Here is a 14,374-nt window from a genome sequence, read left to right on the forward strand (position 1 = left end):
ATTCATCTAAGAGCGTATTTGATGACAATGATTTTTATCGTCCTGGTCACATAGACGCCTTTTTAGATTTTGTAAAGATCTGAAAATGATCGTTCGCCGAATTTTCACAACTTTATTACACGTAAATGGCAATACGAGGGACGGTCAGAAAATATCCGGACTTTTGACTCGTTCTCGAAAACCATTCAACATTTAAAAAAAATCTTTCTACTCTTTTTAAAATATTCTCAACCTCCGTCTACGCACTTTTGCCATCTTCGCGGGAGCTTTTATATTTCCGCTGTAAACCATGACGTAGACCTATGTTTTAGGTACTCTGTAACAGCAGATATCAAAGCCGTGTAGGAGCACATTTGTCTTACATAAGACCGTACGCATTTGTCCCACATGAGACAAATGGGACCTCAAATGTCTACCCAAAAACACTCATTTGTGTGACATATGTGTTCTGATCAAGTTTTTTAAGGGACAACAAAGCACCTTTGTCTCATGTTTTTTAAGAGACAAGAAAGCATATTTGTCGTCCAATGTCATTTGTTATGAATTATTTGTTACATATTTTCCCCCGATAGGTTTTGTTTTAGAATCGAGGTTCGCCGTTTTACTTCATCATAAATAGGTTTGTAAATGTTTTTATATAAAATCTTAAACCTAAAACCTACAGTGGAACTATATAATTTAATACCTCTTATTCAAGAATTTTGATTGGCCTATCCTGAAGCACGACGTTCCGTGGTACAATGGTAAAAGGGCGATGGCACGATGGTACGATAATGAAAACGCGGTGGTACGATGGAGAAAACACGATCATTCGAACGTGAAACAACGATTATATGAAGGCGCGATGGTAAAAACGTGATGGTACGATGATGCAAACACGATGCTACGATGGTGAAAAAACGATAGTAAGATGATGAAACTGCGATGACATTATGATGAAAACGCGATATTATTTTCACCATCATGTCAACGAATCATCGTATTTTCACAAACCTGCCATCGTTGTTCGTATTTTCATCATTGTACCATTGCGTTTTCAAATTTGTACCCTCGTGCATAGTGGATCAGAGAGACAAAAGTTGACTTTATGTCCATACGAAACACCATAATCGGGCGATGTTTGAACGACTCGTTTCGCATCTGATTGGAATCTCGCACCTGCTTCGCATCTCGTACGTCGACGTGAGACAAGCAAATCCTTCGAGGCCAAATACCGCTAAATAGTATTCCCTTTATAATCTACATAAAACTTACGTTTTTCGAAGATCTACAAAACATAGCTAGACCCATTTTAGAGAACAAACCAAGTGAGTTGTCATGCTTAATAAAAAAATGGTGTTCATAACGACAAAGCCAGATGGCTCCGCACTGGTTCCTTTACCATAGTCATACCTTTAAGAGCGATGCGCGATGTTTTACCGAGAGATACGACATGAAAAGCGAAAGTCCGACAAAACATGAAGCATGGCACGATATTCTACTTTGGCATCTCGTGGTACGGGATACTTCGACATTGCAAGATCTCGTGTTACAACATCGTAGCTCGATTCGTGTCTCGTCGGAATTTCCCATCTCGCCCGATTCTGCGAGGCCGATATTCCAATTATGGCATACCCAGATTATTTTAGGAACTCATACAAGTTATAAGAGTTTTTTTAATGGCGGATCTATCGGAGAATGGCGCTATTTTTTCTGATGAAAACAAAATACGTATTGGATGGTTTTCTCATTTTTTCCTGAGATCATTTAGTGGCCTCCATGGCCGAGTGATTTAAAAAAAAACAACGATTATCCCTAACCGCTATTAGTTCGACACTCCTTTGGGGCGTCGAACAATTCATGTGAGGAAGCCCGTTCTGGGTCCAAATGCGGAATATGTACTAATCCGCCTGTGCACGTAATAGTTATTGCGTACACATGCAATAACTATCCCTTCAGAAAGTAATAGCTATCGCTGCGCACGAAATAGTACTAGTAGTATCGCATGGCCACGTAATAAATAAGAAAATACTATGTCCCGTTTATGCAACCGTAGATTCTACCTTGTTGTTGCTTAGACTATTGTTACAATCATTTATAAAACTTAAAGTATCCACAATGAATAACGATAAGAATGGACACTCTATATGTGTATGTGTTTGGGCTCTGGATACTGCACTGGTAGAAATTTTCATCGTGAAATGCAGAACAGGGATATTATGTAAGTTAATATGTGACTCCTATGAAGAGGCAGGAAGTTTTTGATTGACCGGAATGATCTAAAAACAATGACTGGTAGCCGGTATAGGGACGTGCATAATTATTACCTTTTTACAATTTTATGAAAGACTGTGAGAAAACTGTGCCTTGAGTGTCCTTTCTATTGCGGGTAGAGCAATTTTTGTCCCATTTCCAATTTGTCGCAAATATGAATGTTTACGAGCACATCAGTCACACATCGTGAGACAAATGTGCTCCGAGACAAATGTGCTCCTACAAAGCCGCCCTGGCCTTAAATTTCTTTCCAGCAAGCATTTGTTTCAGTTCTGGAAACAAATAAAAGTCACAGGGGGCGAGCTCTGGGCTATAAGGAGGGTGAGACAACAATTGCCATTTGTAAGATTTGATAACCTCCACTGTTGCTGCGGCGGTATGGGAGGGTGCGTTATCGTTATGAAGGAGGACATTTTTCTGTGCTAACCTGGGACGCATTTGCTTTAGCTTTTTTCTGAGATTTTTCAGAATTATTTCAGAATAGTACTTGGCGGTGACAGTTTGACCTTTTGGCATGAAATGAGTAAGTATCATTCATTCCTCGTGAATCCCAGAAGGCAACAAACATGACTTTGCTAGCCGAAGGGGACAGCTTAAACTTTTTAGGAGGTGGGGAACCAGCTCGTTTTCACTGCTTTGACTGAGCTTTTGTTTCAGGTTCAGAATAATGAACCCACATCTCATCTCCAGTGATAATGCGGTTCAAAGACTTATCTCCTTCACGATTAAAACGACTTAAATGTACTTTTGCATTGGTTACTCTGGTTGCCTTTTGGTCTGCGGACAGTTGTCTAGGCACCCACCTAGCACTTACCTCGCTCATGCCTAGGTGTTCGTGTAAAATCTTGTGTGCCGATGCCTTACCGATGCTTAACTTGTTGGCTACCTCCTCCAAAATTACTCGACGATTTTTGTTGATAAAAGTTGTAACATTTGCTACCATTGTTGGGGTCACCGCCTCAGCTGGCCGCCCAGTCCGAGACCTGTCACAAACACTTGTTCTGCCTTCACGAAACTGAGAAACCCAGTTGTAAAAGGTTGAACGTGATACACATTTATCAGAAAATCTTTTTTTAAGCCATTGAAAGATTCGGCAGGGATTTTTACCTTCTGCAACCAGAAACTTTATTACAGACTGTTGTTCCTCTAACAAAGAGTCCATGATAGACGAAACACCTATCATATATCAGAGGGCAAAATACTGTGTATACAGGGCTATCATTGAAAATAAACTGACCACCACGTTATTGGCGAATAAATGTAGTTTTCACCAATATATAATGTGTGTATATAGCTGCACGTGGAAAGAGAGGAGCATGAAAAGTCCGGATATTTTCTGACCGTCCCTCGTAATTTAGATTTTAGAATGAATATTATGCTCGATTCATCATTATTGTAAACGATTTTTTACAGTATAAAATAATGACGACTTTCATGTAATTGTTTTTTTTAGATATCATTTATACAACGTACAGATTGTTGTACTATCAGTGCTTACAAAGTGTGAAAAGATCTTAAACTAAGTTTTACTTGCACCCTAATTAATTCCCAATTAAAACTATTCTCGACCGTTATTTCTACATGAAAACAAACACTATTTTATTTTGATTTGAAATAATTATATGCACAAATGAACGCATTCGGGAGTAAACATTATGCAGATATGCACAACAAATATCCTTACACATTTTGCATTCACTTTATTTTATGTTCTTATACCTTCTGAAAATAAAATAGAAACAGAATATCACAAAAAGCGTTTTCTTTCATTTTCGCTTTCTTTAAATTTCTGCAGGGCGCAATTTGGCTTTTAAGAAGAACGTAGCATTTAGTGCGGCAATGGACGAAGATCTGCATCCTGCAACATTGGTAGTGGATGGTGATTCTAGAAACAGCCCTTTAGATTATTGTTTTTCTACAGAACAGAGTAACTCCGATTATTGGGTTACCGTGGATTTAGGCCATCTTGCGTTTATTAATCGTATCAAAATCACCAAATACAATGATGGTTTGTATTTGATCAAATTAAAAACTATTATAATTGTAAATCATTATAGTTATTTTAAGCTTATAAGCAAATCAGCAGGGGAATAAATATTTTAACTCATAAGTCATTTCTTATTATAATTTAATTTTAGAAATTTTAGAAAAGATATGGTTATAGAAAGAGATAAAACCTTGGTTTTGTCCGGTCGTATCAGCATAATATTTCACGTGTGCATATTGTAATCATATTAGTTAAATAATCTAGTTAGAATCGTTTAATTTTAATATTTTGATAAGGAAAAAAAAAAAAATATTTTTATTCAGTTCATTTCCACATGCACATAGACTTTTTAAGTAAAATATTACTACTCAATTAATCAATTCATTTTAAAATGCACATTGACTTATCATGAATCATATCAATTTTAGCTTATGAAAATTGCTTTACTTATTGAGACTCTTGCATATGATTCTTTTGATGCCTATTTATTCAGACCGCATACAAGACTATGAAATATATGTGTCAAATACAACGGAACAGATGGACGCTGTGTTGGCATACTCGGATAATAGTAAATATCCACCAAATCTGGAAGTTTCAATGCACACGACAGGACAATTTGTCAAACTAGAGAGACCTAAAAATCGGGATGCAACAGTAATCTGTGAGCTCGAAATATACGGAGGTAAATTTTAATATATTAAATTATTATAGCCATTAAATATCCTGCAAACCAATTTTTTTAAAATGATATTTTATCATAAATATAATGCTCAAATGAATATTGATCAATATTATAAGTTCCAAAAATCATTATTTGTAAAGATATTACCGAATTTACTTTCCATGATAATAAAGGGAGGTAATAAGAAATTTATTTCTATCAAGTCTTAGCCAAATTTTTCAATAAAAAAAGAATGCATATATTTAAATGATTACATGTAATGTGGAATAATATTTGCAGTACATATTTTAAATAGTCTTTGATGTTTGAAGCATAATTATATAATAATACAGTGTATAAAATTTCACTTGAGTGTTGTAACAGCCATAATTACAACATACAGGATCTTGAATTATGTAACCAATAATAATAATAATAATAATAATAAAAATAATAATAATAATAATAATAACAATAATAATAATAATAATAATAATATTAGAAGTGATCAGATTCAACCTCTTGTTCTCGGCAGTTTTCGAATTATAAAATGTAGATATTTTTGTGTTAATAAAGAACGCAAATCAATATTATCCTGTTTCATTATAATTCTAAAATGGAGTGGGAGGCTGCAATTGTTTCATAGTTAGTATGGTAAATTGTTTTCAGAATGCTCGACAGGGAAATGCGGGTTTAACTGTTTAACAGAATGTCATTGCAAGACATTTGAGGAAAGAGTGTCTGGAGTATGTACTTCCGGTTGCGAAGGACGATGGACCGGTCCAGGATTAGAGTGTATAAATAGTAGGTTACAATTATCTAATTGTCCAATGTCCGTTCACATTTATTTCGCAGACGACAAACAAATGAATATGACTGGTGTTAAGATAATTATACACCCGCAAACGATGCTTAAGGGGGTATATAGGAGTCAGCTTGTCGGTCGATGGGTCAGTCCGTTGGTCGGTCCACTTCATGGTTTCTGGATGATAACTAGAGCTTGGAATGAGGTATTGTAATCAAACTTGGTATATAGCAACTTTACATTGACCCGGTTGGTATTGCATTTGGACACCTTGGGTCAAGGTCACCGTTACTAAAAGTAGAAACAGGTTTCCGGACAATAACTAAGTTAGGAATGAGATATTGTAATCAAACTTGTTGTATAGCGAGCTTATCTGAAGACCCCAGTTGGTATTGCATTTGAACCCCCCTGAGGTCAATGTCAAGGTCACCGTTACCAAAAAAAGTTAAATGGTTTTCGGTCAATAACTAGAGATATGAATGAGATATTGTAATTAAAATTGGTGTATATTGCAAGTTTATATGAAGATACTGGTTGGAATTACAATTCATTGAAATATTTCTTTGTACACAGTTGATACTCCATTGTTCATTTTTTTCTTCAGACAATTTATTTTTCAAAAACTTAAGTCAAAGTTGCTGGTTAGGGTATTAATCACCTTCAGTGATAGGTCTAGTTGCGTTTTAAAGACAAAATCGCTATTAACATAAAACTTGTATCCCTTAAAGCAATACTATATGATCATTTTCACAGTAAAGGTTTTTAACTGTAGAACTTTTTTTAAAATGTGAATTCTGGATAGATAAAAAGCAATTAAAAGTTACATTTATACGCAGTTTTGATACTGTGTTAAATGAAAACGATGGAGAGTTTGGAATGCTAATTGTTTGAGTGGAATTGGTAAGCAAGTGGAAAACATACAGTTTCCATTCCCGACTTTAAAAATTTATCATAAGTGCCTAACGAATTCTAAAAAACCTCAGCTGATACAGTTTCAAAATTCATGCATATTTTGTTCTTTATACATACATACATATATATATATATATATACATTGAAATATATTTTTTTGATAGATATATCTATTTTATATTGTATTGCTTTGTCTGAAATAGAGCTTATATATTTTTATAGACTGTGACGAAACTCATTGGGGAGAACAATGCACACTCCAGTGTGGACGCTGCAAAGATTTTCAGCCATGTGATGTACTAACCGGATATTGTAAATCCGGATGTCAAAATGGTACCTTGGAAACGCCTTTGTGTGATACTGGTATGAAGTGTAAAAATATAATTCATACAACTTTACATGGTTTATATTTCACCGAGTAGCGTTAAGTATTTTGTAGTTATAGCAAAAGTAATGTATGTTTAGTAGTTGCATGTCAATGAAAATCAGATTAATCGTGAATCATTATTGAAATATTTGATGCAAAGAAAATATTCTTTTAATTGTGGCTCACTGTGACAGATATGTGATATCTTTATTATTCATTATTCATTCATTGAAAGCACGAGTATTTGGAACCTAAGAATATAATTTATGCATTTTGTCCAAACTATAGTCAAACCTGTGAGTGAAGGCCATCCATTGGTGATACAAAACATAACCTTTATACACAAGTGGTCTTTATTTGGAGCTGGCTGTGGTCTATTTATCATCATCTTCAATGAAAGATTGTTGAGAAGACTTAGTGGCCTTTATTTACAGGGTCGTTTTTATTCGAAGGTTATCTTTTACATAGGTTTATATAGGTTTGATTGTATCTTTTAATTGATTTAGAGAATTGGATTTTGACAATGTCATAAATAATAAAATCCTTTTAAAATTGCTTGATTTTAAGATAACGTATGTAACATGACTGAGACAGCTTCGGATTCTGAGCAAAGATTTGCATATAAGTATATAATACTCACGATAAGAATGTCTAAATATGTTGTCTCGCCAGAAATGTTTGGAACTTTTAGTGTTATGACGTCTATAGATTATTGTGTTGGTGTCTTAACTGCTGATAAAAGTTACGACCTTCAAAATTAATCTGATTGCACGTAGATAAAGATATAGTGATAACATCGTGACACCGGTGTATTGACCCATCACGGAAATACTTTAAAATATTTAAAACTTTCGTTTATGATTCATACCGATTAAGTACTACAATACAGATAACTGTTTATTATACACAAACAATACATGTTTTCTTGTAAATGTATATATTAGGTTAAATGTCTGTTCAACAGTTTTTTACAGTAAGTACATGTACAAATAAACAATTATAGGCCTCAAATATGTCAATGTTTTTTGTTTGTTTGTTATTATTGATGTTGTATTTTTTTTCATAAAAAACCTAGGTCTGATTTCGATATTTCCACGTTTTGTTATTCATTTTTTCTATTTTTATATATTAAGAATAATCGTTCTTTTCATATGAAAAAGGTAAGTAACTTCCGGTGACAAACGTTGTCTCCCCTGACAGTGTGATTGTGACGGGGAATAAAATAATTGCGCAGCATTTTTATGTATTTACATGATGTAAAAATGACGTTTTTTGGCACTCAAAATTAACACTCATATTATGGTTAAAACTTAGATTGCCCCAATGGTACGTATGGTGAGAATTGCACGCTTGAATGCAGCGGTAACTGTAACGATAAAGACTCGTGCAGGAAAACAGACGGACACTGCGAGAGAGGCTGTAGTCCTGGTTTTACATACGACAAATGTGACACAAGTAAAAAGAGATTTTTTCTCACATTTATATGCAAGCTTGTGTGTATATTTATGTAAATAACCTAAAGGACTTGTTGCAATTTAGATCCGAAACTATTGTCATAAATATTGATTATCAAATCTGCACATTATCTTGAAACAACATCTGTTTGTAAAACATGTTCATCCATAATAAATATTGAAACAAAATATTTTTGAAAGTTAGGCTGTCTTTAAATTGCACAAAATACTACTTATTCATACAATTCGAGCATTTATTATATGTACCTCCGTTTAAATGCATGAACATTTACTTATGTATTTATTTATTTATTTATCTATTTTATTTATTTATTTATTCATTCATTTATTGTACAGAGTGCCCTCGTGGATCATATGGATTCAACTGCTCGTCAACATGTAGCGTTAATTGTGCAAGCGTTTTCTCAGACTGTGATCATAATGATGGATCTTGTTTTGATGGATGCTTGCCAGGCTGGGAAGGATCACGATGCGAAAAAAGTAAAAATATTTATATAGAAATTTTTGTAATTATCGCGATTTGCAATCGAAATTGATTTGTTTGTTTTTGTTGTATTTTAGATGTTGTGTTGTTTTTTGTTTGCTTGCTTGTTTGTTTGTTTGTTTGTTTGTGTGTTTTGGTAGATTTTAAGTGTTTTAAGTTACATCGGCTCCATTATTATCATAAAGCGATTTGAAGCTTATCTCGTATAGACCGACCTAATGTGCTCCTATACATGCATTACTTCAGGCAGGGACTGGCACCTGAGGAACACCACTAACATTCGTAAGTTAGCTTAGTAGCTTTTCCGCATGAAAGAATCCGAAAACTGTGGCGGGTCTCGAACGATGAGGGGCAAGTGATTTAAAATCAGCGACATAAATCACTCAGCCGCAGAGGCAGCAAAATAAAACTAGTCAAATCGATTCAAGAGTCATACTTAAAGGACACTAAATAAATTTTTAAAAAGAGAAAATAACAATATATGCTAACTAGTATAATACTTTTTTATTAAATTACTTTGTTCTATTTTAAGAATGTGATGCTGGATTTTGGGGTATGAATTGTGCGAACATGTGCGGACACTGTTTATCTGGAACATGTAATACTAGAAATGGCGAGTGCAGTGGTGGCTGTGACGCCGGTTTTAAGGATACACCTAAATGTGATCAAGGTAGGCGATCTTTTTTAACATATGCTATGTTATTAATATTAAGGTTTAAACAGCCAGGGGTGAGTGACATTTGTTTACGGTAACACTGGGTCAGCGCTAATTTTACATGATAATTTTTCGGCAGAAGGGCACCTGAAATCAGTTTAACTTCCTGCAGAATTTACAAGGAAGAACTGAAAATAAGAAGAATTTTAATTGGTCATTTTAAAATTAAAAACTGAAATCGTAGAATTCCATTGTCCAATCTTAAAAAACAAATGTTAAAGAAAGTTCATGCCATCATAAAATTAAATTTTAAGGTTAGTGTAGAGGATAGTTCTTTATCGTTTCAGTTAAATTGCTCTGATATTCAAGTTCGTTTATCCATGCCATGGTCACAGATGCACATTAAATCTGAAACTTAAGATATTCAATTTTTGTTTAAAAGTAATGATGACATTGAATAAATAAACATTTTTTTTTTCGTGACAGAATGTGACATATATAATTACGGTGATAACTGCAGCAGATTTTGTAGTCCAAAATGCAAGAATGTTTGTGACAGGGTTAACGGTACATGCAGTAACTGCACTACCGGTTGGAAAGGAAGCAAGTGTTTGCAAGGTTAGATGATGGATACGGATGCCTTATCTCAGAGCTGGCGCCATCGGTGACAGAGGAACGCCGGTGATTCTACTCAGGTGTCCGTTTGTGCTTTGAACTTTTAATTGCAAAAAATAAGAGAACGTTCGAAGTTTAAAACTAGCAACATTGTATATATTTAGTTTAGACGTACGATTTCAGACCTTAGAACTGACTTCTCGGCGCTACTTCTTTTTATCTTTTTTTTCTTTAACTTCTGTACAATTCATACTAAAAGATACTGTTAAGCCAATTTATGATTTGTCATTTTTGTTCTTAAAAATTCATTATGTAATACATTTTTTACAAATTAAAAACTCATGAAAAAGCACACACCTTCATCCTTTAAGTCAATTGTTTTCTGCAGAATGTGACAGCGGCGAATGGGGTGAAAATTGTGAGAATCAATGCGGGCATTGTTTAAATGGATCATGTGATACATCTGACGGCACGTGCGACGGAGGATGTTCACCAGGGTATAAAACAACAGAAATGTGCACAGAAAGTATGTGTTTTTTAGTATAAGTTCCTCCCTTGATTTTAAATGTGATTTTAGCCACTTCGCACAAATAAGGTTTGATGATGGAGATTTTGGATAAGTGCTGCAGCTTTATGAAGCAAATGTTAACATACTTTTAACTTTGAAATGAATTATTTAATAAAATGTACAAAAGTACAAATTGTTCAATTGTTTTATGTAAAAAAAAACAACAGAAATTGAGCAATTTAGATCCAAAATTATTGCCATTAATATTTAACATATCAATCTGCACAGTTTTTTAAAACAACATCTAGTTTTAAAACATGTGAATCCATAATGATTATTGAGACAAAACAATTAAAAAGTTTGCCTGTTTTTAAATGACAAAAGAAAGGAAATACTACTAATTCATATAATTCTAAGTAGAACCATAAACATCCGTAGCTTAGCTGGATAGCTTCCTCACATGAAAGAATCAAAATTTCCTGCTAGAAGTCGGATGCACGGTGGTGAGGGGCAAGTGGTTTTAAGTCAGCGACGTTAGCCACTCGGCCGCAGTGGCACTAAAATTAAACTAGTCAAATCAGTTCACGAGTCGTAATATTGAGACAACAAATATTTCTTTTTAATGAAAAGAAACAAATTAATGCTTAGTGTTATATACTATTAAAAGGATAAAATTCAGTTTCCATGGTCAATGAGTGATGCAAGTTTATAGATATGAGAAATGAGGGACATGTGCATTTGAGTTTCTATTACATTACAAAAAAATGTTTTATTTAAGTAACTTTTACAGTTGCAATTAAACTGGTACTACAATTAGAGTATTGTGCTAATTTAACCAAATAGTAGCGAAATAGGTTTCTATTATATTACTTTGTGCTATTTTAAGAATGTGACGTTGGATTTTGGGGTAAGAATTGTGTGGAAGTGTGCGGAAACTGTTCATCTGGAATATGTGATGCTAGGAATGGCGAGTGCAGTGGTGACTGTGAAGCCAGGTATAAGAACACACCAAAATGTGACCAAGGTAGGCGGTCTTTTTGTAGCATATACTATGGTATTAATATTTAGATTTCAGATGGGCTGATCAAGTAACAATTGTTTACGGTACCATTGCAGCACTTATGGTTTCGTTATATCTTAAAGTTTCAATATTCAGAGAATTAAACATATACCACGTTCAGGTACATGTATATCCGCGAGTTCTAATGATATATATTGTAGCTTGATTACTTCTCCGGTTGTGCTTTCAGATTTTTCTATGCTTTTTCATATGTACTGTACACATGCAGCAGTGTTGTTGTTTTTAGGACGATAAGTTCAAGTTAAGATATGTTTAAATTTAGAGCCATTTCAATACACGTGCATCACCAGCAAAAAAAAAAATTGAAATATATTATTTTATCGTCAAATATCACGGCCAATTGTATCTTTAGGTTAAGAGGTTCATGATGGAAGGTCAATAACAATTCTTTAATGATAGTATTAAGTATAATACATACGTGACAACAAACTACGAAAGAATTCCAGATGGATGTAGTCGGCAAGTTTGAGTTAACACGATCCAATATGACATAATAATATATTTTAGCAGATTTTTAGAAGAAAGACAATATTATTGTTCATGTTATTGTTCATACTGAATCAATAAGGAATATATACTTGTACCGTACAGTCTTTCGGTGGTTTTACTAAGAGAGGGGTACATCAGGTTAACATCTACCAGTAATTAGTGAAAAGTCACCATTGTCGGTCAGACTCAGCGTCACTAAAATCGTCAATTTAAGACCATTTCTTGCATTGCATAGTCCAGATAAACAATGTCTGCACATTTCAACACAATTCTTACCCCAAAATCTAACATCACATTATTAAAATAGTACAAACAGTTAAACAGATTTCGTTTATTGCAATAATATACACATAATATTATGTACTGATCAGATAAATATTCATATCTATGGTCCAGGTTTATCTTATATTTACCGATGCCTAATATCCAAATCTATGGACCTAGTTTATTGATATTCACAAAGGCTGAATATCCATATCCATGAACCAGGGCAATATGATATACATGAAAGCTGTATAATTAAATTTACATTTTATACACCAGGCTTAAATGATATTCTCCAAATATGTAGACCTGGCTTATTTAGATAATCACCAAGGCTGAATATCTAAATCTTTACACAAAGCTTATATGATATTCCCCAAGGCTGAATATCCAAATCTGTGGACCAGGTAAATATGATATTCACATAGGCTGAATATCCAAATCTATGGACCTGGCTAGTTTGAAATTCAAAAAGACTGAATATCCAAATATATGGGCCAAGCTAATATGATATTCAAATTGGTTGAAAATCCAAATCTATGGACCAGGTTAATATGATATTTACCGGGGCTGAATATATTACACTATACATCAGGCTTATATAATAATCAAAAAGGCTGAATATCCAAATCTATTGACCAGGGTAATATGATATTCACCAAGGCTGAATATTCAAATCTATGGACCTGGCTAATATGATTTTCACAAAGGTTGAATATCCATTTCTATGGACCGGGCTATTACGATTTTAACCGAGGCTGAGAATCCTTATCTTTGAACCTGGCTATTATGATTTTCACCGAGGCTGAATATACAAATCTATGGACCGGGCTTACATGATAATCATCAAGGCTGAATATCCAAATCTATAAACCTGGCTCAAAACCGAATATTCAAATTTATGGACCTGGCTCTTGTGATATTACCAAAGGTCGTTTTTTACTCTTTAGGCCTGTGTTAAGGTATTTATCCAGGTTGATTATCCAGATCTATAATAATTCAAATCTTACCTTCATCACATCGCGATCCTTCCCAGCCAGCCAAAAAATCATCAAGACAAGACCCATTAATATGATGACAGTCTGAGAAAACGCTTGCACAATTAACGCTACATGTCGACGAGCAGTTGAATCCATAAGATCCAATAGTGCTCTCTGTAGAAAACAATAACAATGGAAATATTTTAATAATATATTAGTCCTTTGTTTGACTATATAAACAGATAGTCAAAACAAAAAGTAGAAAATAAATGTGTTATTTTCTTTTATCTAAATAAAAAACCTTGCCCGCATAATATTGCAAATTTATTTCAGAATATAATTATTCAAATAAAGTGGTAAGTATACACTACAATCTCATTGTTCGTTGAATACTAATTTTCCTGGTTTTCGTGATAAGTCAATTTACTATCTGCTATTATTATATATGAATATGCCATATCGGATCATATTAACTCAAACTTGCCGACTACATCACTCTGGAATTATTTCGTAGTTTGTTATCACGTATGTATTATACTAAATACTATCATTAAAGAATTGTTATTGACCTTCCATCATGAACCTCTTAACCTAAAGATACAATTGGCCGTGATACTTGACGATAAAATAATAAACTTGAAACATCTTTTTGCCGATGGTGTACGTCCATTAAAATGGTTCTAAATTTAAATGTATATTAACTTTAATTTATCGTACCCCAAAAGACACTGCTGCCTGTGAACACTTTGTCACTCTGTCCTATTTGATAACTGATTGACGTCGTGATTCGTGGCCTCGTGCATTTATGTCAGTGTTAACACAGTGTTCCAGAAGA

The 14,374-nt window shown here is 33.9% G+C and overlaps 1 protein-coding gene across 1 annotated transcript in view; it reads left to right on the forward strand.

Moving 5' to 3' along the window:
- Positions 1-14,374, forward strand: part of LOC132735608 (protein draper-like) — a 33,311-nt gene that overhangs the window by 16,837 nt on the left and 2,100 nt on the right. The window contains exons 6-15 of the mRNA XM_060722583.1: positions 4,049-4,261; positions 4,734-4,925; positions 5,574-5,708; positions 6,844-6,984; positions 8,303-8,443; positions 8,800-8,943; positions 9,480-9,617; positions 10,089-10,220; positions 10,606-10,743; positions 11,612-11,749. Coding sequence (XP_060578566.1) covers positions 4,049-4,261; positions 4,734-4,925; positions 5,574-5,708; positions 6,844-6,984; positions 8,303-8,443; positions 8,800-8,943; positions 9,480-9,617; positions 10,089-10,220; positions 10,606-10,743; positions 11,612-11,749 — 1,512 coding nt within the window. The remainder of the gene's footprint in view (positions 1-4,048; positions 4,262-4,733; positions 4,926-5,573; positions 5,709-6,843; positions 6,985-8,302; positions 8,444-8,799; positions 8,944-9,479; positions 9,618-10,088; positions 10,221-10,605; positions 10,744-11,611; positions 11,750-14,374) is intronic.

Source organism: Ruditapes philippinarum, unplaced genomic scaffold (genome assembly GCF_026571515.1).
Source record: "Ruditapes philippinarum isolate M1 unplaced genomic scaffold, ASM2657151v2 ctg2852_1_1_1_1, whole genome shotgun sequence".
In the NCBI taxonomy this organism is placed as follows: domain Eukaryota; kingdom Metazoa; phylum Mollusca; class Bivalvia; order Venerida; family Veneridae; genus Ruditapes; species Ruditapes philippinarum.